The sequence below is a fragment of the Benincasa hispida genome, chromosome 6 (genome assembly GCF_027475165.1).
Source record: "Benincasa hispida cultivar pf3 chromosome 6, pf3_genome.v1.1, whole genome shotgun sequence".
Classification (NCBI taxonomy): Eukaryota; Viridiplantae; Streptophyta; class Magnoliopsida; order Cucurbitales; family Cucurbitaceae; genus Benincasa; species Benincasa hispida.
Window position 1 is genome coordinate 2,067,019 of NC_143483.1, and position 27,536 is coordinate 2,094,554.

The window sequence follows — 27,536 nt, forward strand, 5'->3', positions numbered from 1 at the left end:
ATTTCTCTACAATTTCTATTTAGCATGTTGTATTTGTATTTGTGAATGCATAATTTTTTTTTCTTTTTCATCTGTAAAATTAGAATTCTATAAAATTTGGAATTTGGGTAGATTCGCTTCTGCACAAGGATCCCCTCACTAAGGTTCCTTCAGCTGCAGTGTCCAAAATTAGATTTTGTCGTACTGGTCAAACTGTTATAAAATAACTAAATTTGAAGCCAGTTAAGATATCCATGTTGAGGGCACTTGGGAAATAGTTCCTTTTATCTCTCCCAAGCCTCAAATGGTTGATCATCATCTCTTTGCCTAAATGTGTTAATTTTTGTTCTCAACCTACTTGTCTTTATAGTGGAAAGAATTTATGTTCCCAATTGGTTATGCTTCTTGGTGCAAGAGACTCCAACCAATATTTTGCCTTATCTTGCAAAGAAAATGGGAATAATCTTAAACGAATAGCGTCGTTAGAAACCCCATTTAATTTTACCGTTCTGCAAATCTTCAGAAAATCATGAATTTTTTTATGCAGATTCTCATTCGGTGCACCTCTGAATGCTCCATCCCACGCCATTTGAATCAAACCAGGCTTTAATTCAAAATTATTTGCATTAATGTTTCAGCAATTCCAGGCTGTGACACAAGAACAGCCGACTAGAAATAATCTCTAATAGCCTTCACATTAACTTGGTCACCCATTGTTGTAAACTAAAATTCCTCCTTACTGTTCTCAATGTCTGTTCGATTTCTGGATCTAAAGGCAAAATTTCAGTTCGACTATATCGTCGCATACACCGAATATTTCAAACAAAAAAGGAGAATAAAATAAAATAAAATCTAAATTAAGACTAGCTTTGTTTTCACAATATTAACAAAAAACATCCTACCAATCCCCAGCAACGGTGCCAAAAGCTTGACAGCAGCACACAAGCGTACGTATTGAAGTAATAAAATCCTGACTGGGGTCTCGTCCTCAGGTATTGGGTTTGAGGAATTTTTAGTTAGCTATCGTTAAACTCAAGCCAATTTTATTTGAACAATCAAAAAGAGAAGTCGTTATTGAAGCTTAATTAAACAGGAAAACAAGACTACCAATTCAATGAGATAATGCTTCTAGGGTGTTGTTTCGCTATGAAATTTGAATCAGTTATTAACATATGGATTAGTTGTTTAGATCAAATGAACCTATAAGTCTACGATTAGGGTATCCTTTTTCAAGCTCAATCTATTCTAGCATAATTACAACAAATTGAATTTCTTCCTCAATGTTACAACGATGCCGCATTATCATTCCCTAATTTGTATCCCCTATTATCCTCTAATCATTTTAATGTATTATCAAATAACAATTTAATTGCTTAGTTCCAGCCAAACCTCTCTTTCTCAAACAGAAAATTCATCCCAAAATGTATTCATTCAATGGCTAGTCAAACAAATAGATTCATACGAAGAAATTAAAATTCAAGCATCAGACAATCGATTCAAACGTCAAATAACCAATCAATTGAATTTATAGCAAAGAAAACATCTTAGAATTGAGAGATTTAGTTACTCATGTTCACAAAAAGTAAAGATCTAGCAAAGAAAATCATCATAGCCAACAAGGTAGAAAAAAAGGTAGGTAATGCGATCTTCGTTCATTGTCTTTGTGTCACAATTTCGATCTCTTGAACCTATATTGTTGAGTTTCGAATCAATCTGAGCAATAGCTTCATTCTAAATCTCACTCAATTGGGATCCTCTTCAAATGACGGAAGAAGATATGTTTTACGAGCAGCACTTACAGCGTCGCAACGCTCTTAGCAACGTTACGACACTGACGTAAGTAATAGCCGCCTTCAGTTCGTAGCATCGCGACATTGTCTTGTTTGTAGGATCAATATGGCAACCCTAAAGGGGGGTGAATAGGGTTTATTTAACTTAATGAAAACTTTGTTCTAATGGTTGGACCCAATTAAATAAACTAACAGTCTTTTTGCTAACATGTAATTTAAACAATAATTTCATGCAAAATAATTCAACTCAAAATAATCAAGAAGTTAATAATACTGCTTTAAAGTACCCAAATTGGTTCTCATAACAAGATTGATAATAGATGTAGAAATTCAAGAACAACCAATCAAAATAATCCAATATGAACAATTCATTTCAATAACAAAAATTGCAATTAATTTCAAGCAATAAAATATAATAACAAATTAATTGTAAAATTAAAGAGGAGAGAGATAGAAAAATTGACACCAAGAATTTTGTAGTAGTTCGACATAACCGACCTACATCCACTTCCTAAGCTCCTCTTGGGTATGTCACTACGAACTTGACTCTTTCCACGGCTTAGAGTCGAACTGCTACAACGTTCTTTTCTTTGGAGCAAGAACGAACTTGATTTTCCACGATTGAGGATCTAACCGTTGCAAGAACTTTTTTCCGAGATCAAGAGCAGCCCTTACAAAATGTTTGTAAAAATAAATGGCACAATTACAACTCTCTCAATAGAGCGGATTACAAGTTGTAGCACTCAATGAATCAATCTTCGCAACATAAAATATCTCTCTCAAGAAGATGATGAAAAGAAGAAAATTGAAGCTTGGAGAGAGCAACAATAGTGGCTTAATGAGTTATGGACGATTGAAAATGATAAAAATTGTTATATTAATTTAGAGAAAATATGTGTAAAAAAAAAAAAGAAAATTTGTTGAAAACCACATTTAATTAGGGTCATTGAATCTTGGAAAAGAAAAATCAATGGTGAAGATTTTGAACTCATTAGCCATTAGACACAAACAAAAATTAATATAATAATATATATCTTTTAAAATTATTTCTTTTAAAATCCAACAAAATGCACATGGCCATCATGTGTCCAGAATTAGCCGCTAGACACAAACATAAAATAATATTAAATTCATTTTCCTTTTAAATTCATTTTCTTTTTACAACAATCCAAAGATAAAAAATCCACAATGCAGCACTCATCCATTGCTCCAAGTGGCATCTTTCAGTTTGTCCACTATGATGAAAAAACTTATGTCACATCATTAGTTCAGGATTTTTCCGTTAAGCTTGTTTTGTCTATAGCTTTTCTTTTGAGCTCCGATTTGGGCGATTCAAGTTGCATTAAAATCGTCGTTCCGAGTTTTATGTAATAGACACTTCAAAACAATTAAATTGTCAATAAATCAAAGCAGGCTTGTTATCATCAAAATATTAATTAATTAATTAATTAATTAATTAAAATCAATTAATTTGAGGTTAAGGGCCAAAAAGCCAATATTGTTTTCTTTATCTCTCAGGTCATCAGTGTCGCGAGATAGCATTGCAACGCTTTACGCGACGCTATCCTGTTTTTTCTTCCTTAATAATTTGTCGAACTTGCCCTTTCACTTCTCCTTGTATTTGATGGTTTTAAAGCCCTTGTTTTTAGCCATTTACCAAATTTTCATCCAAATAAGCTCAACTTGTTCTGGTAACTTCATTTCCTGAAATTAACTTAATAACCACGTCAAATTACGCAAACCAACAATTTTAGCTCCAAATCTGAAAGTAAGAAAAGCACTTTCAGGTGCTTTTCAGTCATTCCAAATAAGCTTTGAAAAGAAAAAGCCATCCTTTAAATTTTAATCTGGTAGCCCAAAACTTCAAGGTACACATCATGTAGGGCTGAGGCTATCAGATAGACAATACTCTCTAGCAAGGACCAATCAAGAACAAACTCGATGACTTTGCCCTTCAAGTCCCAATTAGGTTGTGGAGGCTAATGTTGTGAGTCATTTTCGAACCAAAAGTTACAAGCTCGGAAGGGTGGACTATTGATAGCTATCAAAAAGAGCTATAATTCCTAGCTTAGTTTAGACTCGTTAACAGATTTTACATGTTAATTATCATATTTTGTAGGTATTGAGCACCCTTGACCAAAGCGTTGTATCCCTCACTTAATGCTTATAGGATTGATGAATTGACGACTCAAATTTCTTGTATGTTTATCTTTGCTATGTGTGTTTTTTATGTCCATTATTGCATTGAAAGCATGCTTAATTCAGTAGTAATAGGCTTTAGTTTGAATGATGGCATGATTTCTAGGCTATCTAAAATCACTTAATTGATAATAAAATCTAAAGATTGGAAATGCATTAGGATAGAATTGGTCATTCTTGCTTAATATCTTAATCAATCCATGAACGTAATGTAATTAGCTAAGTCATGCCATTAGTCCCTAAATTAACTAAGCTCGTTACAAAGGTAATTTGTCATTTAAAATAATTACTCTTAAAAATGTAATTTTAAAATTAAAAAGCATATTTAAAATAATTTTTCATTTCTTTTCTATTATTTTTAAAAAAAAGGCTTCAATGGGAAAGATAAAGAATTAACAATTTCATTGGTTTCACAAAATAAACTAAGTTATTCATTTTCATAGAAAGGTTTTTATTGAACATTTTATTGGGCTATAAGTTGGTGTAACTTTTCAAACAATATCAAAGCTTCCACCTGATTGGAATATCGGATACGCCAATCATGAAAATATTGACACTTGTATGTACATAACTGATAACCTTGTTGACCCAACTTTTTTCAACAAAAATGTATGAAGGCCCTCATAAAGCCTACCTAGTTAGGTATCAATTGTTGAATATTTCCTCATTGAGTTAGTTGATTTGCAATTATTTTTATTATTATTATTTGCCCTATTGTATTTCACCCATTGAAAGTTAACCATAAAGAGACGGTCCACATGACCTTGTGTTGAATTCTAAATTCTAGAGTTAATATATATGTTGGAGTTAAAAAAAGTTGTGTTTAATTTATGTTTGGGGTGCAAAATTATTTAGTTTTGAGTTAGACATAGACATCAAGAAACCACTAAATAAAAACGATTTAATAAATTATTAGATATATAGACATATTATTATGAATGAATTTAAGTACATAATGAATCTTGTATAAGGTGAATCAATAGACATCAAGAAACCAACTAAAGAAAAATACGTAAATGGAAAATATCCAAAAAATAATAATAATAATTTATAATAAATCCTAATTTACTTTTAACAATTAAGTCGGAAGTAATGGTACAGTTTCTGTAATATGAAAAAATATGATTTTTCGGTGGTTATTTTGCTTAATTTTTTATTTACACTGCAAGAAAAATACTATCTCCCAATGTCTATAATCGTCGGTAAAAGTCCGAAAACACTTCGACAATTCATCTCCCCATGACGTCAACATTGTCGTCTGTGTAAATCAATCGAGAGAGCAGCTCCCAGTACCTGGAAAGCAATCTCAAATCATCTAATAAAGATAAAATGTAAACTTATCATTGATTATAAAGTTAGTTGAATGAGAATACAAGTATTATTTTAAACTCGTATATAAACTATATTATATTAGAACTAAAATTTAACTCAATTCTTTATCAAATTATGAACAAATAAACCATAAATATAACTAAACCAAACAAACAATATGACATAACACTATACAAAAACAATCCACACTTGTCCCAAATATAGAGAGACGGGCAGCAGCACTACATCCTGGAGAGTCTGAGACACACCAATGGTATTTCTACAAGCGTTGGGAGTTGTCATATATTCCGATGGTATTTGTACGCCATACCAACTCCCGACGATATACATACACCGTCAGTAGAGATGCCAACATAACTAATCCTAGGGTCGTTTGATGCTGTTAGGAGAGAGCATTTTTCTTGTAGTGTAACCCTTCAATTGCACACATATTTTTTTCAAATTTTTAACTATAAGTGGAGACATCAACTTATAAATTTCACATAAAATTTTATAATTTTTTACATTTAACCATTGTAGTTGACGTAGATAAAATACTCATGTTTCATACAAATAACAAAATTACAATCTTGCACATTAGTGGGATGTAAAAGTTCAACATGCACAAAAAAAAATGTAGAGCATCAAGGAGTTTTAAGACTTTTTATGGCACATTATGTCAAACTGTAGATTGGGGTTTATTATGCATTATGTTGGAGTTGGGAATACGATCAAAATCTCACATTGATTAGACAAGGGGGTGGTATACTATGAAGCACAGACACAAATACGGCTACACGATATAGATACGATCGGATATAGAAATTCGTCAATTTCTAAAAAACTAAGATACGAATACGTGTAAGAATGCGTCATTTTTTTATATATTTTTTAATATATATATTTCTAAAAAAAGGATTACATTTTCTTTTTCTTTAAAAAAATCTAGGATATAGATAAATTTAGCATACAAGTTAACAACAATAGCACAAAATAGAATACAAACACTGAAATACAATAAAAAAAAAAAAAAAAAAAAAAAAAAAAAAAAAAAACAACATCTAAGATGTTGAAGTACAATAGTTAATAAAATGCAATAGAAAAGTGACTCATATAGCAAAGAAGAAGAAAAAAAAATTAGAGGGAGAGAAGTATGAAGATAAACGGAAAACTTCTTTATTGAATTGTTGAAGATATCCAAATGGTTTATATTTTGGAGGATTTTGTGGGGACTCAAACGTGAAGATAGAGATTAGATGATTCTAGTCTAGGGTTTGGTTTCGTTATTTATTTATTTTTTTCTTTTAGTTTTAGACCCGAGTAGTGAGCTTTTTAAATAGGTTGCCTAGTTTTAGATTGAGAAAGATTAGATGAGTTGTCTGTCTTTTTTATAAAAAAAATACACGTAGAAATGGATACATCAAATCACGTGTCAGATACGTATCTGAGAAGTATCTGGAAGTATCGATATCTGATACGTATCTGATACTGATTCTTTGCCTCATATGAAATATCTGTGTTTCATAGGTGGTATATAAGGGAGGAAAACTAATTGTATGAGCTCTTTTGGATGAAACCAAGAGAGTTTAAGCCTAAAGTGGATAATATCATACAATCATGAAGATATCTAGAGGTCTGTATTCCTAACAAGTAATATCTAAGTGTTAGGCCCTGACTTAGCAATGTTGATAGAATCCTTAAGTTCCAAATTAAAAAAAAAATGAGCACATCAAAAGATGCAATCATGGTAATATCCATTCGTGATTGAGCTTTCAGACAGGCAGTGAAATGTATTTTCCAAAAAGTCATTTGTATTTAAATATTTTTTATAAAAGTTATTTAAAATAAAAATAATAAATATGTTTGGTTATATTTTCTCAAAAATGTTTCTATACACAAGCTTGTTTTGGTTTGGCTACATATTCAAAGTATTTGTACTAAAGTTAAATTACTATATATGACGATTATTAAATACTATAAACTAATAATTTCAATTTTGTATTTATAAACACTTTCACAGACCAAGTATTTTTTATTTTTTTTAAGTAAATGAGCAGTTAAGTTGGTCGTTGAAGTTAGTTATTAAAGATGATCGATGGGGTTGGTGGTCGAAGTTGGTCACCAAAGGTTATCGTCAAAGTTTGGCTGCTGAAGGTTGTAATTGCGCGAAGTTAGATGTCGAAGTTGGTAGTTGGAGATGATTGATGGAGGTTGTCTTCATCGAAGGTAGTTTTCATATGTGGTCATTTTGGAGCGTGCCACCAAAGTGGGGCTGTAGAAGTCGTCGATCGAAAAAAAGGAAAAAAAAAAACTCATAGTGTTATCTCCATTCAAATCAGACACTAATATATTCAATCTCTCAACTATAAGGTAAAGTCATCAACAACTAAATTAGTTATACATTTTACCAACAAACTCTATCTTAACAAACTTCAACTTGATTTATCAAAGTGGTAACCTCATTAGTAAAGAGTTAATATAAGCATTCTCAGTTATTTGTAAATTGAAATATTTCTTAAAGGAGATAGGTTTGACTATTATGTCTCATACTCCGACTACTTCATAGGTTAGAGCCAAATAAATAATACTCGGTCGCACAATAAATAGCCAATTATAAACGGTAGGATAAAGAGAAAAGGCCATCAAAAGTTTATATCAGTTTGCCTTAAACTCAGGATTGTGTCCCGTTTCTGCAATTGTAAATTCTATTATGATGGATAGAGTCATCAAACTCTCACTATAAATCTCTCCTATGATAACATGAAAATAAACAACAAAGAGAAACACCCAAAATTCAAGACAAACATTGATTGTATTCTTTCAGATATTGTTCACTGCTCCATTAACAAGTAAAAATTCTTTTTTGGACTGCACAAACATCGTACCATTTTTTCACAAAATTGTTAAGATATCAAGTGAGAAAGTATGTTATTATCTTCTAAAATATCATAAGTTATTGACTAAATTTGAATGAAAAACAAAAATGGAAAAGAGATATTCCCTAGGATGTAACCTATTGCTAACACATCAAACATATGGGGGGGTTTCTTTTCTTTTGATCTTTTTCCAAGTTTGAATCAAAGATAAACAAAAGAACCAATTAGAAGATTTTGGTGATAAGCTCTTTGTGGTGTGAAACCAGCTTTTCCATTCATTAACTCACAAAGTAATTCCTCATTTTCTATGAAACCCATTACTATGAGATAAGCAAATGAACAAGATGGGAAAATATTATAATATATAGACATGGGGTGATTAAAGTTTTCAAAGGCAAAGAGATTTGGGGATTGGAAGAAAACACAAAATCCCTTTTCTTTTTATATAATTCTTAAAACACACAATTAAGGTTGCTATGAGTAAGTGCTCTACACTTGATGGCTAAGTGGGCTATGCCCACCAAATGGGATATCAAATGCCATTTTATAGAGTTGCTATCAGCTGCTGGGATCTTCATTTTCATCACATAGATTATATTAGGAGCTGTCTTGATATATATGGAAGTGCATGGCTTTAGTTAATGGCTCCAGAGCCACCCACCATCTCAATTGAATTTAGGGCAGGAAAATTTTATACAATATTTCACCCTACAAACTTAACCTAAAAATAAAATAATTTTACTCCATAAACTTTTTGATTTGTGTCAATTTAGTTTCGATAAAAATATCTATTTTGAACTTACACATCTCAGGTCAATTTTTTATCAGGTCGTAAGGTTTTTTTACAACCCTAAATTTTTTATTTCATCAAAATTGACTCTAAATTTAAGTAATTAATGTTGCAACTTTTATTCTCTACTCATTTTATTTTGCTAATTCACTCACTTCTTTTAATGAAAGAAGTATAAATTTTCATAAATTCATTAATTTCAATAAAATAAAGTTTTGCATAAAAATAAGTTTAGATCAATCCAGAAAGAATTTACTGTCAAGAAATTGACAAATAAAAGAAAGTGAGAAAAAACTGTAAATAGTAAAGATCAACGTTGATGTTTACGTAGTTTCACTGGCAATGTGTTAACTACATTCACGGACAGAAAGAGAGATTATTTTTATTATTAAAGAAAAATATCACATGATACATATTATAGAAGGCCAAAATCATAAATAACATATAATGCGTATATAATTTAGACAAGTCATTTAGAACGTCAAATAACAGATTCAAGACATTTCAACACTAACTTTATAAGATTTTATAAATTTTAACCAAAGGTAGGGAGAATAGCCTGAATTGGTGAAATATTTATGTTCTTCCAATTTGTCTTCCCCCAAGAACCCTACCATCTCTTAGAAATTATTGAATTTTATAAAGCAACAAGTAAAAGTAGAGTAGTAGAGGGACACCACTTTGAAAGTGGGAGCTAAGAGAAATAAGAATTGAAACCCTATTAATTTAACCTTGAAATTTGAATATAATACATAAAAATGTAAGAAAAACCATCAACTTCTTCTTCTACTTATTTGACTTAGCTTTGTAGTGTTTCCTTGAGCACAAATGATTATGGCCCCATTTTGCACTACACCACTACTGCCACAAGTCAAGCCTTAGCTTTTATCCCTATAAATAATACACAAACCCAATATTCCCAAACCCATTATCATTTTGTATTTCATATGAGGGTTCAAATTAATCCAAATGCAGAGAGATGAAGATATATGTGTGGATTGGAGAGGGAGAGGTTGTAATTCTAACAAACATGGTGGAATGGGAGCTGCTGCCTTTGTCCTTGGTCAGTTGTGTGGTTTTTTTAATAACTAATAATTAAAGCCTCGTTTGGTAACTATTTTGTTTTTTTTTTTTATAAATTAAGTCTATTTTCTCTTCATTTCTTACAATAATTTGCATTGTTCTTAAGTACAATAACCAAATTACAAAAACAAAAACAAGTTTTTTAAAGTTACTTTTTTTAGTTTCTAAAATTTGGTTTGGTTTGATAAAAAGTAGATAACAAATGAAGAAATTTGGAGGTAAAAGGAATGTTGATAGACTTTATTTTCAAAAAAAAAAACAAAAAATCAAATGATTACCAAACGAAACCTAAATTAACATAGTATAGTTTGTTTTAATTAATAATATAAATGTTTGGTTTTTTTAGGGCTTCAAGCATTTGAGATGATGGCAATAGCAGCTGTTGGGAATAATTTGATAACTTATGTTTTCAGTGAAATGCATTTCCCACTGTCTAAATCTGCAAACGTTGTTACCAATTTTGTTGGAACTGTTTTCTTTTTGTCTCTTCTTGGTGGCTTCTTGTCTGATTCTTATCTTGGTAGCTTCCGAACTATGCTCATCTTTGGCTTCATCGAGCTCGCTGTATGTTTACTTTCTTCTCTTCTCTCATTTCCTTTGGAACAATTCACCATGACTTTTGTCTTGAAAAGCTATGGATTATTTGTAACTTTTTCCAATTTCCAACTCGGGTAGAAAAATACTTGCATGTATCTTGGATTACATTGCACCCATTTTTTTCAAGACAACTCGATGGTTTAACTATGTTTGTCATGGATTCTAAACTTTTCTAATTTCTTCTTTTGAGAATATTTTTTAGTTTTTTCTACGGCGTATATTTGAGGTAGATTACAAAAAGAAAAGTGGGTGTAGTCTAAGATGCACCTAAATATTGCTCTATCGAAAAATAGAGTTTCAACTATTAATATTTAAACTTATTTATTAGATGCTACTTTGTTGACTATTGTTTTCTGTTTTCAACAAATTGAGATAAATGATTTGAATTTTTTATTTTTTGGTCATGACATATGTCTATACTATTAATTATTAGAATTTTTTATAGGCATTTATATTTTTATCAAAAGAAGAAAAAAGTATCTCTATTCTCTCTCTTCCTCTCCCTCTCTTAAAAAATGAGCCATATTTGATGTATCTTAACATGCACTATTTTTTTAGCCCAGCTTAATCAAATACATCAAAAGAAATTTAAAAAAAAATTAAGAAAAAAGGAAAACAAAAAAAAAGTTTATCATGTAGCAAACACTCAAGAGTTTGTTATCCATCAGTACTTTGTTGATGTCTATCACTTAATTAACTTGATGGACAATTGATAATATACATAAATATAAGTACACTCAAAGATCTTTCTGAATTGATTTTTTTATAAAATTAAGTGATGGACATCAACAAAGTATTGATGAACAATATTTCCTTTAGGATTGGAAGCATAGATAACCTTTTTGCTAACTGCAATTAAAAATTTGAGAACTAATTATATTTCATTAAAAATTAAAAACAAATGGAAAAAAAAAAAAAGAAAAAACACAACCAAATCTTATGTTAATATATGAACCTTTATCATAATAGTTTGCCATATATCACCAATTAGTGGGAGGAAATCATTCATCTTACTGACTTTTTAACTCAGCCTATTATTATATAAATGTACATGGTGGGTGGATTAGGCAGTAAGATAAATATATATATATATACAATTATATATTGGCACGTGTCAAATTTTTATAAAATAATATATTTGCTCTAGTAAAATAAGTATATTTTTCTTTGTTATGAAAAGAGATACAAAGAGATAGATTGGAGTCTGGACTGCACCTGAGTATTAATCGGTTTGAAACGGTGCATGATTGGTGCAGGGATTCACACTTCTAACAGTGCAAGCCCATTACCCAGGACTAAGGCCAGCAGCATGTGAGATGGGAAGAAAAGAAGGTCATGAGTGTATAGAGGCCAAAGGATATGAAGCATTGATGTTCTTCTCAGCATTGTATTTGGTAGCATTGGGGAGTGGATGTTTAAAACCAAACATAATTTCACATGGAGCAGACCAATTTCAGAGACAAGACCCTACACAATTCAAAAAGCTTTCCACTTTCTTCAATTGTGCTTATTTTGCATTTTGCACTGGAGAGCTCATTGCCTTGACTCTTCTTGTTTGGCTACAAACACATTCTGGCATGGACCTTGGCTTTGGCGTCTCTACTGCTGTTATGCTTCTTGCCTTGATTTCATTGCTCTCTGGGACTTCCTTTTATAGAAATAACCCTCCACGTGGCAGCATCTTCACTCCAATTGCTCAAGTAATTACTCTACATTTTTGCTCGTTCAGTTTTCAAATTCCTCAACAATTTTACTCCTAAAAGTTTCTATTTGATACCATTTTGTTCTTTATGTTAGTTCTTTTGTTATCAACGGAAAGCTGTTGTGATTATTGTTTCTTTTAGGGTTTAGGGTAATTTATGTTGACGTCAACTTTTCGTTAGTAATTAACGGAAAAGTTTATGAATAGACTGAAATGAAACCAAATACAAATTTCATCGGTAACATTGTTGAGTTTGAAAAATTTAGGAATTCAAATGCAATTTAACCTAAACTCGAGAGACAAATCGTGTAATTTTTCCTTACTCTTCTATTCATATATATACTTAATATTTTGGAAAGTTTTCACAGATAAAAAAATGTCAACCTATTTATAAAAATAGTCTGAAAAAATATTGATAAACATTGATAGATTTCTATCGGTCTCTATTAAGAAAGATTAAAATCTTTCTATTTTGTGTAAATAGTTTCGTTTATTTTTTTATTTTTGAAAATCTCCCGAATATTTTTCTTATTTGCAATCAAGTTTGGATATTAGGTCGTGATGTTTTTAAAATCATTTCATCTTTGAATATATATTAATTTTTAAAACTTAATTTTGATTTTAAAAATTTTTACGGATAGAAGTAGTGTCTATAAATTTAATTTTGAAATTTTTTTGTTTTGTTTTTTTTTATAGGTTTTTGTTGCTGCATATAGCAAGAGGAAGCTGCAAATCTGTCCTTCGAATTCAGAAATGCTTCATGGAAGTCAAAATGGTGTTGTCAAACTCCTCCATACCCACAAGTTCAGGTGTGCCATTTCCTGTGGGATCCCCATATCATAATCAAATTATGTTTTCCCTTTTTTTTTCCTTTTTTTAAAATATATTTTTCCTTTTTTAAAATGAATTTTTGGAAATATAAATGTCAGAATAAAAATAAGAAAAATAATCGATTGCGTTTTACCCTACACCCATTTTTGTGTTCAATCACAGTTTGTCACCTAATAAATTATCATATTTCTTTTCTAAAATATTTTTTTATTGAAATTAGACGAACAAAGAAAGATGTATACCAAGATACATCTAGATATTGCTCTCAAAATAATCTTTTATTACCAATTTTTGAAAGAATTGCTTGTTAAGTTTTTTTCCCCAAATTATTTTAAGTTTTCTTCTTTCAAAAAAAAATATTAAGTTTTCTTAATATTTTTAAAATTTTAAAATTCACTTTTCATAATCCTTCAATCAATAATGAAAATTTGATGGGAGGTATAAAAATAGGTATAACCTGGCCTAAATATTTTTCCTGGTCTAAAACACAGTTTTTCATGAGATGAGGAACAGTCAACCTTTAATGACAAATAATTAATAGAAAACTGTAGGACTTTAAAGTTTTCAATTTAATTTATTCTTTTAAATTTGCAAAATTAAAATATTATATTTAGAAGGTAAAATTATCTCCCCTTACATTTTGGGTTATGATTAAGTGCAGTTCTTCGATCTTTTTCTTACGCACTAAAAATAAACTATAAATAATTCAATTTTTTTAAAAAAAAATAAAAATTATCACATGACACATTATTATTATTATTATTAGATGCTATTAAAATTGTACAAAAGATGGATATAGCCTTGATTGCACTTAAATTTTTCTTTTTAAGTTAAGAATTAAAAAAAAAAAAATACATGATATATTATTTATTATTTTTACAGATTCCTTGACAAGGCTTGCATAAGAAGTGAAGAAGGAAGATTGGGAATTAGAGAAGAAAGTCCATGGAAGCTTTGCACAATAAAACAAGTAGAACAAGTAAAAATAATTCTCTCCGTAATTCCCATATTTGCATGCACCATAATCTTCAATACCATTTTAGCACAGCTCCAAACATTCTCAGTCCAACAAGGAGCTTCCATGAACACATGGCTCACAAATTCCTTCCAAATCCCCCCAGCTTCCCTCCAAGCCATCCCTTACCTCATCCTCATCTTTCTCGTCCCGCTTTACGAAACCGTCTTCGTCCCTCTCGCACATCGCCTCACCGGCATCGACTCCGGCATCTCTCCTCTCCAACGTGTCGGCACTGGCCTCTTCGTCGCCACCTTCTCCATGGTCTCCGCCGCATTGGTCGAGCAAAAACGCCGAACCTCTACCTCCTCCTCCTCCCTCTCCATCCTCTGGATTGCACCACAGTTCGTGATATTCGGCGTGTCGGAGCTGTTCACCGCAGTCGGGTTGATTGAGTTTTTCTATAAGCAATCTGTGGAAGGGATGCAGTCATTTTTAACTGCCATGACTTATTGTTCATACTCCTTTGGGTTCTACTTGAGCTCTTTGTTGGTGTCACTTGTGAATAAGATCAGTGGTGGATGGCTTAGCCATAATGACCTAAACAATGACAGATTGGACCTGTTTTATTGGTTGTTGGCAGGTCTTAGCCTTGTCAATTTCTTCAATTATCTATTTTGGGCCAATAGATTTTCTCAACAACCTTTAACTCTCCAACTTCAAAGCCAAACCTCCAAACCTTCAAACTCTAAGCTTGTAGTGCCTTGAAAGTTGATACCAACTACTTTTTCTTGTGCTCTAATTTTAGTGCCTACTACAAAATTTAGTTGGAGACTACTTATCTTAGCTATTGAAAGTAATAAGAATACACAATAGTTATATACTAATATATACTTTTCATATGTTAGTTTCAATTCTAACTTCTACTTTTCTATGGGTGTAGTTTTTTAGTGACAATAATATTTCTTTTTAAAAGAAATTATCACATGACGATTTTTTATTAGACAATTTTTTAAGCTGTATAGGTAACATTTAAATTTTTCTCATAATATTTTAGTATGGTTTGCTTCATTACTATAGAATGCAATAAAAGTAAATCCAATAAAAAGGAAAAATTTTAATTTATATTTGGTTATATCATTTAAAACTTCAAACTAATCATTATTTTGTTTGAAACCTCATATCTTCACAAGTGAATCAATTTAGAATTTTAGTATGATTTTGCGTTATAACTTCTTTAAATATGAAAACTAACATGATATGAGAGAGAAAACTGTTGAAATATATCAAATAGTTACTTTCAAATTTTCATTAATATAAGTGATTTTTGTGTTTTGGTCTTCCTCTATTTTATTCTTTATTTAGGAAATATTACATAATAATTATTTTTACCACACCTACTTTTTTAAGGATTTTAGAAGAAGAATACTTTTATTTTTGTGATTTTAGAACTATTTTAAAAAAATATATAAAATCAAATAAAAATAAAGCTATAAGATCAATAACAAATCAATTGATTCACTTACGAATCATTAGGGTTTAAATTGATATCATTATTAGTTTGAGAGTCTAACTATTTCCTAAAAGAATTATATCACGTTTTGTTAATTATAATTTTTATTCTAGGTGATGTGTGGCTTAGAGGCGTGTTTAGGAGTGATTTTAAAATGATAAAAATCGTATGTCATTAATCAAAATCATTTTGAAACATAATTTAATTTAATGATTTAAAATCAACTTTGATAGTATGAAAATCCTGTTATAAAATATAAAATCAAACATTAAACTGATTTTAAATGACTAAGCTAGACATATTTTACAAAATCACTCAAAAACAAGTAGGATTTGTGATGATGTCATGATTATGATAAAGGTGTCGGAAGGTAAGTGAGACACGTGTGATGTAGCTATAGCTAGGTGTAGGTTTCTGTTTGACCATATGAATATAATTTTTCTAAGGGAATTTAGAAAGAGAGGAGTTTGTGGGAGAAAAGTTAGGAAACAATAATAACAATAATTAGCTTATAATATATAATTAACATTGCAATAATTAAATTAACTGTGTAATGATGAAAGTGTGGTAGTGATGATCATGATTCATGTGTGGAAGAGGAAGGCCAACCTTAAGGAAAAGTAGTGGGGAATATGGATTATGCTTTTTTTGGTTGGTTTTCAAAAATTCAACCATCAACATCTCTTCTTTTGCTCAACCACATTAGTAGGTTTTTGTTTTACTTTTATTATATAATTTAAAGAATAGTGATCAAAAGTTATTGTTATAATTATTTAAAAGCTCGTCTCTCGATAATGTTGTCATTTCTTGTTTGTTTCGTTTTATCTTATTTGTTTTTTCTTTCCTAATAAAGAACCACAAATCTCTGTTAGATGCTTATTTCGTTTTTCTTTTTTTAAAAAAACTAGTATCTTTGTTTTTTTGTTCTCTGAAATTTTAAATTAAAACTTTACATGAAAAATAATTTTTAAAATTAAATATAAAAAAATATATATTATATTTATTTTATATATTTATAATATATTTTAGAAGTAAAAAAGTTCATAATATAGTACTTTGAGAAAGTTGGAAATATAGAAACAAGAAACCATCCAAGGGAGGCTCACCGAGGGATGCCCATAAATTTTAACATTCTATATTTTTAGACTTTTACTGCTAATAATTTAGGTTACACCAACGTTTTTAAAGACTTGCAAATATATCTATTTTCTCAAATCTTCTTATTTATTTTTTTTATATTTTTATTATATTTGTTTCCCTTTTCGAAGTTCAACAACATGTTTTATTGGGAGTTTCTTTTTTTTTTTTTTTTTTGACAATATGTAAGATGGGAGAATCGAACATTTAATTTCAAGTTTGATAGTACAAGCACTGTGCTACTTGAGTTATGTTTATTTTGGTAGGGGAATCCTCTAATCTCTTAGTTGATACGAATATTATTTTCGATAGTTAAGTCTATCAGGGATAGACTTTTATCATTGATAGATTTTGAGAGTTATATCTGAATTATGTTATATCTACAAATTATTTTACATTGTATTATATCTATTAATATTTTGGACTTAAATATTATATTTGCAATTGCCCCTTTATTTTAAAGTACAAGAAGAATACAATTAAACTTTCTTTTTTAAAAAGTAAAATTTTGGAATATAATTTAATGGGCTTGGCGCTTGCAAATATGGTAAAACAAACACAAGCAAAAATAAATAAATAAATAAATAAATCTAACAGATCTTAGGAAGTAGAAGTGTAATAGAAAACTTAAAAAAAAACAAACAAACTACAAACCAACCTTTAGTGTAAATTCGAAATATTTGTTGCATTTGGAAAGAAAAAAACTAAAAATTATTGATTCATGTTGGGTTTTGATTGAAAAAACCAGTAAAAAAATGAATCGAGTCAAGGGTATAAATATACCCTTAAAAATCAACTCTAACACTAAGTTCCTTTTAGTGTTCTAACATGATTATGGTGCATGTATATTTGTTATTTAGAAAAAGAACTATTTATTAGGATGCATATATATTTGTTATTATTTTTTTAAAAGATAAAGTCAATAAAAAAAATGTTCAAATTCCAATCTAAAAAACCCAATTTTTGTTTTAAGAGAGCAAAATAGTAAATTCAAAACAAAAGTGAAAATAAAAATGAAAAATTGAAAGGGAAAGGAAAAAAAAAGGCCAAAACCAAGAGCCAAACCGATAATAAATTGAACCGTGTTAAAACCTATCCATTAATTTTTTTTCTTTAGTGGATATCGATTTGGTTCACTTCTTTATGAAATCGATCAAATTGGTTTGGTTCTTGATTGACGCAAAAATTTAAAAAAAAAGTGAATTCACTTTCGCCCCAATTAAGAATCAATGATATTCTTCTGATGTTGGTTTATAATTGAGTTGTATGAAAGTGAAATGTGTTCGGAGCGAATTTCGTCGCCCAAATAATTTAACCACTATCCACTCAAAACTAATGTAGTAGTAGTAGCGCGGGTCGAAGCTCTCGAATTTCTCCATTAAACAGTTTTCAGTCTAATGGTAATCAATGGGGGTTTTGTGAAATTGTTTTGTTGCAAATAAATTCAAATGCATAAAATAAAATAAAGTGTTGAAATTCAATTTGAGAAAGTCTAGCTTGAGTTGTTATGGAATTCTCCTGTTCAGTGTATTCGATCATAAAATTCTTATTACTAGAGTCAAGTAACTGTTTATACCTAATTGAATTAATGGGAACAGCTAGTTAATTCGACCTAATCTACAAATTAGCACAATGCAAATCGATGAACAACATGCAAATTTAAGTTGACTTAATTGCATTAAGATTTAGGACAAAGTTAAGTTGAACATTTAGGAACAATCTTAATTAAACATTTGTGGATTCAATTCTAAGTTGGTTGAATAATGCTCATCCAAATTGATTCGTAAACTAACTTAACCTATTGCTTCTAAATGATTAACACAAGATTATATGTCACGTATCAAGCGTCAATCATTAGTGATAATTATAAAATTTTCAAGCGTCCAATAATATAATCATAATCAATCAAGAACAGAAGTGAATCAAACAATTACAATAAACTAGTTTGAAAACTCACAAATACATTGAAATAAGTAGAAAAATCCTAGACCCAAGCTAGAAACGATTACCTTAGTCTATAATATTCATGGTAAATGTTAAAGAATCATTTTGATACATCTTCAAACAAATAACATAAGAAAAGTGAAGAAAAACTGTGTAGTAGTCGGCTGAAACCGGATCTCCCTCGTCTTTCTTTACCTAATTCGGCAAAAGAAGTATTTATAAGATTTGTTTGGCAACTTGGAGTTCTTATGATCGAGCCACCGAAAAAGAAGGTGCACCTTATTGATATAGGTAATAACTTTCAATTCTTTTAAGCCTTTCTTAATCATACTTTCATGTCCTCAGGATCCCTCTCATTCGGATGTGATATCGGATCATTCATGTACCCCTCCTAAACTCGGGTCGTTACATTTACCCAGAGGTATTAACTTTTACACAAAGGGAACTATACTCACTCTTTTCTCATGATTGTCCTAATTAATCACAGCAAGGTAGTTCTTTCTACCCCTAGTCGTGCATAACATTACAAGTTCATTTTTTCCTCTTTCATGATATTTCTTTTCAATGCAAATACATATCAGCTTGTTTTTTTTAAAAATAGGCATATAAATCATTTTTCTCCCTCAATATTACATTACAACCAATCATGAAGACACTCTCCAATCAGTGGGGTCTATCAAAGTGACAACAAAAATACAAGCTAAATAATACGTTTCTAAGCATGCAAGACCTAATGTAGGCAAACGAAGAATTTAAATGTGCATGAGAAATAAGATTTTTTTTTTAAATGGCTAAAAATAAAGATTATTCATATCAAACATCATGTCATATAAGCTAATATCACAAGAGAGTGTGTCATAGACTAGTCATCATAACGAACTACTTAACATGAGCAAACATACATAGAAGCACATAAATAAAATAGCTCTAACTTAAAATAGCTCAGATGCTCAAGGACTCCAGCCAGAACACGGACATACCCTACCTCTAACTTAAAATCTAACATTCTCTCCAATGTGATAAAGAAAAGAAAAACATGGGACAAAATAAAAGGAAAACGAAAAACTTCTCTGAAATTCGGCATACTGGATGGCGATGATATCTGGCTTATCAAAAATTAATTCTCTTCATCTCCTCATGGGAAACAAAAAACTAAAGATCAAGAAAAATTGAAAGAAATAAGATAAAAAAATTTAAAAAAAAAAAAAAACTGAAAGTGAACTTAAACTAAGAAAGAAATAAAAATGTAAATTTTGGATACCTCCAGGTAGCACAATTTTTTAAGGTTGGTATGTTTGACCCAACTCGACTTCATCAACCATAAACACCACATACAACCAAGTCTCCATCTCCCACCCCCAACTTAGGAGGTTGGTCACTGTCCTGAAAAATATGAGTACTAGAACAAATAGGATTATCAGTAGTAGGAGAGTCAATCATATTTTTTTTTTTTTAATTTTCTCATCATGCCTCAGAGTTAGTGTCACACCCCGTCCCAAACTATTCTCTGAGCCTAGGAAAGGACATGACTGCAGCAGTTATCAACCTTTTTATTGACACTTACTGCCTAATAATTCTTGCGGAAATAACTCTAATACCAATGAACAAATTCAACAACCAACTGATTAAGTCAAGGAGACGAACAACAACTGATTAGGTAGGCCCATCTTATTACAACAATGTAACATTTATACAACTTCAAGACTAACAACAAAGTTTACAACAACAACAACTGTAAAAACTCTCCGAAAGTGTAATTGTGGCTTGTGGCAGACCTTAACCTTAGCAGCACCCTAGAACTCCTCACCTTTCGCTACCTGGGGAGGTAAAACATAAAACATGGAAAACATGAGCGATAAAGCCCAGTGAGTGGTGCCTTTAGATAAACAAATAACTTTTACTACAGAAATATACTTTCTGGAAATCAATGCATAGTGTTGGGATTTTTTAGGAAAGGTTTATTTATTTTATTATAAAGGACGGATGAGGTTGTACACGAAATCATGCGTTAGATATGGTTTATGCGTTTGCACCCATGCATCTGAGGTCATGCGTCGGAATGAAGATGCGTTAATCTAATATGCAATGACCCCGCTTTTCTATCACAAGGTTTCTTACGCTCGCGCCAAGTATAATGCGAACGCAAGTTTCTCGGGTAATCCGAGGTCGAACACGGGGACTTGTCACTCAATAATGCTTGTGAAGCAATGCGTTTAAGGCGATGGATAAAAAATAAAAATAAGTTTAATGGATTTACATACTGCTTCTACTCCTAATTAAACAGATTGAGCAAGAGAAGATTTGCGATGAGAATAAGTAGATACACAACATCCATTAATGCATAGTAATGTTTATTATCTTAAATCGCCCGAGTAATCCCAGCTCATTGTACTAACGTATCTCATACCACTCGGTGGTCAGCCGCATGACTATATCTCTATAGTGCATGGTTGCGTCGAGCATAAGATTGTGCCTATCTCTAGGAACAATGCGAACTTCGTTTTAGTGCGCTTCTTCTCTTACCTTCTCAAGTAGTTAGACGCGGCTATTTAACTTATAGACAAGCAATGCAACATCCCATAGACAAGCGTTGCCACAGCCTTTCACCAAGCAAAGAAGATTAACTCACTATACTCGCACAACGCGCACCACTCGATGGGTTGCTACATGCATCCTATCTCTAAGCTACATGATTAAGCATGCGATTTCTCTTGATAAATAAATGTTAAAGACAAACAATGATAGAGATAAAGATGATGAAGAAGACGGCGATGAAGGAATCAAGATTTGTATTGGTCACAAAATGTCTCGATATCTTAAGCTAAAATGTAATACAATACAGAGAATAGAAGAGAAATGAAAGACTCTACGTCAAGGCTACCGATGGTGCCATGGATGAATGGTGGAGATGTCTCTCTCGAGCTCCATCTCCGGCAAAAGCTCCAGTCATCACTCGGTCTAGTTTGTGGAGATGAAGAATTCTCACTAAAAATCTCGTTCAAGCTCTCATTTGTGATCACAAACCTCTGCCTTGAGGCAGAAGTTCGGATGTCTTAAAATGAAGATCCCAAGGGCTATTTATAGAGTTTGGACGCCGACAGCTATAATGATGACGGTATGGCTCACTACTGCTTTTTTCACGGTATGGGCATTATCACATTGCCTTATCTTGTTGATACTCCCAAGGTATGCGTTTGAGCTTAATTTAGCTGAAGTTATTAACGCGTTCTACCCATCTTGGAAACTTCTATTATGGTTATCACTCCATGGCCGCAATCTTCATTTGATCACCGCAATTTCCATGCGTTGGACGCATGCAATTACTGCAACTTCCATGCATTGGACGCATGCAATTACCATTGCGTTTGTCTTTGCGGTCGCCTGGCTTCAGTGCATGCGTTTGATTGTGATTGCTTATTTCCAGCGCATGCGTTTGATTCCTGCAATAGCTATAAACATGTACACTTTGGCACGAAATAACGCATAATATTGGGTCAGTGAGGATTTAGGTGCTAATCGACACAAAACTCAACTTTTCACAAATTCTAAGTATTATCATCGCGTTTTCTACCTGTTAGCCCTCATAATTCTAAATAAAAGGCTTATAATAACTGGCATTTCTGCCAGTTATCACGTAGCCAATAAGAACATTATCACAAGTTCACAATTATTTCTCCAGCCAGACTGCTGGTTTATCCCAGCTCAACTAATGGTTAAAATAATCAATCCCAGCTTGACCGTTGGTTATTACATAATATGAACATTCCCAGCTTTATCGCTGGTTATCCCTAGCATGATCATACATTTTTCCCCAGCACTTTCACACATATACTAAAACAGCATATCAACAATTTCTGTGGAAACTTTCCCTGTACCCTATTATCCCGCCAATGTGCACATCGACTATTTTCCCACTAGCTATGCTTAGGTAACTTAACTATATTTTCCGTCGGTCGTCACCGATTATCATTTCTCGCTGACCGAAGCCGATTTCCAGTCGTAGCCGACTATATTTTCCCTGCAAGTACCTTTTCAAGCATGTTAACTATATTTTCCGGGTACAATTTCAGTTTCCAAAACAAACATACAAGCAATATCTTAACAAGCATAGTAATCAGATAAACATATATCCCTGATCATGCCAATTTAACATTATCCTCTATATATATTTACCTATATATAGAAATTATATCAACAATACAACACACAATAACCACTCACCTTGATCGTTTAGGAACCTTTCTCTTTAGAAGTTCCTTGGTCACCTCGGGCTCCCTTTTGAACCCTACGATCCAGATTCAACTTGAAGTTCAGATTACTCGAAGTTCCATAATTATTTTAAGATACTTCCTTCTGCAAACATGTTCTAAAATGTCTCAGGAAGCTTACCTCAAAATCTTAGCTCATAAATTCTCGTGGTTTGGTCGGAAACATCAAACCATCAAGACTGGCCTAGCTTACCTGACAGCTCGACCCCTCTGTCTTTTCCTCATTCTCCAGCCCGATTCCTTAGAGCTTCTTCTCCGGCAGCCCTACCCTGAAAACTAGACTCATTTAGCTTTTAGATGGCTTTAGAATCACTTCAAACGCACGAGTATTCTGGGAGAACTCATCATCCCAAGTTGATACTACTTTCTATCCTTTCTGTCCGACAGCATCTCCCCTCTTGGAACCTCTTGACCAACGCATGGTCTTACCATCAATGCATAGCCTTCTCCCAATACACTCTTCTTTATGTCCTTTGAAGAGAATTCAGTTCTCATCTGAAGTCTTTGGCCCTATTTATATGCGTCCAAGATTGCTCTAAGGCCGACACCTCCTACTTGATCAACGTAATGTTCAATCAATGCAATCTTAGGTGTCTTCTGCATCCTTAGCCAACACAAAATGCTTAATTTTGCATGTCCTCTTGTGCAACCACCTCATTTGCTTAAGGCTTAAGGTTTCTTCCCAAGAAGCCACATGTTAGGATGACGACCTTGCATGCGTCTATCAACTCTCATATGCGTTAACCACAAATGCGCCCATCCATTTCCGCAACCTACCTATGTCCGGACACCATCAACCGGCACATGCATCCATAAACCCTTGGATGTTCAACGCATAGCACATCACCAACGCATAGTGCATCACTAGCGCATAATGCATCACCAACACATAGTGTATCACCAACGCATTGCACTGTCGCATCCATCGCGTCCATCACATCCAACACATCCATCATCCAATGCATCCAACGCATCCAACGCATCTATCATCCAACGCATCCCATGCATCCATCATCTAATGCATCAAACGCATCCAACATCTAGCGCCCTTGGATATGCAACTTGAGGCTGCCACATGCATTTTCTAACCTCTTCAAGACCTTGGTTGCTGCATGCACTACTAACCTCACAAATAACCTCTCAAAGTCTAATGGCCAACGCATGGCACACACTAACGCATTGTCAAATACTTAGTCATTTTTCTCCTTTGCTTCCAATGCATGGTTACTCTTGGCAATGCCTCTTACCAATACTTTGGCCAATCATGCGTCTAACCTTACAACCGCATGGTTGCCTTCTCAACTTATGCGTTAATGTCTCTTAATACTTCATGTATAGGTCCTTTTGACCTTACACTTAGCCAAATTCCATCAATTAAAACTTAACTCAAAACTACCTAAGGAAAATCTATTCAACACTTAGAAATTTCCTTCACTTCAATATAGGATTTAACTTTCATTTAGTTAATTTCCTTAACCACTTGCTTAAGTAGGGAAAATAGAAATCCGAGTTTCACAGTTAGGGACCCTTGATCAACATCAATAACAGTCCTAGCAATCTTTAAGAAGGTCGATCTAATAGCACAAACAATTTTGCAGAAGAAGAAAAATCAACATTCATATAATCATATAGAAATCAAAAGAGAAAGCTACGTCATTGACTCTAATAAGCATATCTTTAACCAAACCAATTGGCCTAACAAGAGAATGGTCAGGTAACTGCACCAAAATATCAACAAGGTATAGGATGTGGAGATTGAAAGTCAGAATACATAAAAATGATCATTTTGTTTATTGCAGACCCTAAATCTAGCATGGCATACTCAAATTTTCCCGTGCCTATAAGATAGGGCACAAAAAATGTATCTAGGTCATCCTCTTAACAAGAATATTACCTGACGACATTACTTTCTATTTGACCTCTTCCTTTTGTTTCTTTTCATTCTTTTCAAGAAATTCCCCCCAAACTTTCTTGCCCTTTGTAGTAGGGCTTTTGCCACCTGAAGACTAGACAGATTTCACCTCCTCCCTGTGCTCAACTTTCTTAGCAACAGCCAACCTGCTAGGAAAAGAAGCACGAGGGATATTATCTTTTAAATTTAAAGGTGGATAAGATCTTACCTCTCATTTTCTGGGCAGGCTGGCAATCTACTCCTCAATATTCTCAGCATTCTCTTCACTTATAACCTTAACTGGCTCATCAACAGGCACTTTAGAGCTCTTCATACAACTCACAGTAGAAATGGCACTAACATTACACACATTAGGCACTGGTTGGAAAGGAAGCTTTCTATACTAATGTCAAGCCTACAAACCACGTCGGCTAGTTGGTAGATCTGAGTGGCCATACTCTGCATATGAGATGAAGTGGTCTGTAAGAACTTCTCGTGGTTGCTGAATTTGCATGGTAGACTCTGTCGAGCTCTTCACCATATCCTCCAAGGGCATACACGAACTACTCTGACTCTGATGTCCTTGGTTGCCCGAATGACTGTTAATATGCATCTAATCGCCTTGCTGATTCCGAACATAATTTACCTCAGCAACAGGCTCCTAAGATTGTATCTTTGCAGAGAAAACTTGTTTCACAAGAGTAGATAGTTCAGCAATTTCAGCTCTAAATTCACTCACCTATTGTGAAGATATGGATGATTGGGATATGTGATCTCTAGTCCTAAACTGTTGGTTATTTTCAGCCATGGTGGAAATTAGCTTCATAGCTTGAGATGGGGTTTTGTTAACCAGTGCTCCACCTATAGCTACATAGATATTACTTTTACCCTACTACAATAATCCCTCATAAAAATAGTAGATCAGAAGGTGATCTGGATCTGATGGTTGGGGAAGTCCACACAATGGTGCTTGAAATACTCATATAATTAATCCTTATGCCCCTATAGGGTGCTATAAATCTCTTTCTTGATTTTGGCAACTCTAGATCCTAGAAATAATTTATGCAGAAACTTTTTCTTCATTTATGTCTAGTAAATGATGCACCCTGATCGTAAATAGTACAACCAGTCCTTCACATCATCCTTCAGAGAGAACGGAAAGGCTTGTAGGTTGAGTTTCTCCTCAGTTACACTGTAATGGCACATTCCACTACATACAATGTAGAAGTCCTTTGGATGCTTGTGTGGATCTACATCTGCACGTCCAGAAAAAGAAGGCAATAAGTGAATGAGACTAGTTTTTAATTCAAAATTACCTGTGGTCTCAGGATATGTAATGCAGAGGGGCTGTTGAGTAAGGTCAGGACCCGAAAGTTCCTTCAAAGTGCTTTCTTCAGTCTGCGTCATTATCTCTACTCTTCTTCAGATGTGCCTTCTACACAGATTTGTCTTTCAATAGCTTTTCGTTCTCTGGCTTCTCTTCTTCTTCTCCTTTCCTCCTTACCAAGCTCTGCAAAACACAACAAAGAATTTCGATCCTAGGAGGATCGAGTCATACAAAGAAAGGAAAATTCAAGAATGAACAAAAAAACTGAGACCAAATAATTTAACCGTATCCACTCAAAACTAATGTAGTAGTGGTAGCACGGGTCGAACTCAAGGAACCCTCGAATTTCTCAGTTAAACAATTTTTCAGTCCATGGATAACGAAATGGGGGTTTTGTAAAATTGTTTTATTGCAAATAAATTTAAATGTATAAAATAAAATAAAGTGTTGAAATTCAATTTAAGAAAGCTTGGGTTGTTGAGATTCAATTTAAGAAAGCTTGGGTTGTTATGGAATTCTCTTATTTAATGTATTTGATCATAAAATTCTTACTACTAGAGTCAAATAATTGTTTATACCTAGCCAAATTAATTGCAATAGCCAGTCAATTCGACCAGCTAATTAGCCCAACTTAAATTGATGGACAACATGCAAATTTAAGTTGGTTGCATTAAGATCTAGGACAAAGTTAGGTTGAACATTTAACAAGAACAACTTGTAGGAATGAAAGCCCTAACGCAACAAAAGAAAATACAGGACCATTACTTGACATTAATTTAGGAATTCTTAAATATAGGGAAATTCAGAAAACCACATACCAAAAATTAAATATAGCCTACTGTATTATTCCTAGGTTAAGCATGCAATTGAATAATTCTACAGAAAAAGGAAATTGATACTTACTTTTGTATGACAACTCAGACAAAATGGCTAATTCCCCTTTAGGTTGGAATTCAAGAACACCTCAAAAAAGGCTACCTTCCTATTCTCTAAGAATTCTTGGGTAATGGTTTGTGGGAACTAAGTGAATATGGGAAGGAAGAGGAGAATTTACTTTCTTGCTTAATACTACGCCATACTACAACTCCAATGTCCAAGGTAAACATTGATTCTGACGTGGATTTCCTATAATCCTTATCAGTCAGGAAATCAAAGTCGGTGTATCTTGTAAGGATCAAATCCTTAGCTCCATACACCAACATATAGTCCCTCATTCTCTTAAGATACTTGAAGATATTCTTAACGCCAGTTCAGTGGTCTAACCCTAGATTAGACTGGTACCTACTGAATATTCCCATTGCATAACAAATGTCTGGCCTAGTGTAGAGCATAGCATACATTAA

General features: G+C 32.6%; 1 protein-coding gene across 2 annotated transcripts; it reads left to right on the top strand.

The window, feature by feature from the left end:
- The first annotated feature begins 9,679 nt into the window (after positions 1–9,679).
- On the top strand, positions 9,680–15,000 carry LOC150035340 (protein NRT1/ PTR FAMILY 4.4-like). 2 transcript variants are annotated; one of them, XM_090314490.1, is made up of 5 exons: positions 9,680–10,008; positions 10,375–10,592; positions 11,882–12,325; positions 13,024–13,136; positions 14,041–15,000. In XM_090314490.1, the coding sequence occupies exons 1-5, from the start codon at positions 9,915–9,917 to the stop codon at positions 14,879–14,881; spliced, it is 1,710 nt and encodes a 569-aa protein (XP_090170616.1). In that variant the 5' UTR covers positions 9,680–9,914; the 3' UTR covers positions 14,882–15,000. The 2 variants fall into 2 exon arrangements, with proteins under 2 accessions (XP_090170616.1, XP_090170617.1); XM_090314491.1 differs by lacking the exon at positions 10,375–10,592 and having other exon boundaries at positions 9,872–10,008.
- Positions 15,001–27,536: the final 12,536 nt, after the last annotated feature.

Bases quoted from the DNA above. Each gene is read 5' to 3' on its own strand.
- LOC150035340 (XM_090314490.1), top strand. From the start codon at position 9,915: ATGCAGAGAGATGAAGATATATGTGTGGATTGGAGAGGGAGAGGTTGT. The intron at 10,009-10,374 runs GTCAGTTGTGTG...TGGTTTTTTTAG, and splicing joins AGCTGCTGCCTTTGTCCTTG to GGCTTCAAGCATTTGAGATG. The intron at 10,593-11,881 runs GTATGTTTACTT...TGATTGGTGCAG, and splicing joins TTGGCTTCATCGAGCTCGCT to GGATTCACACTTCTAACAGT.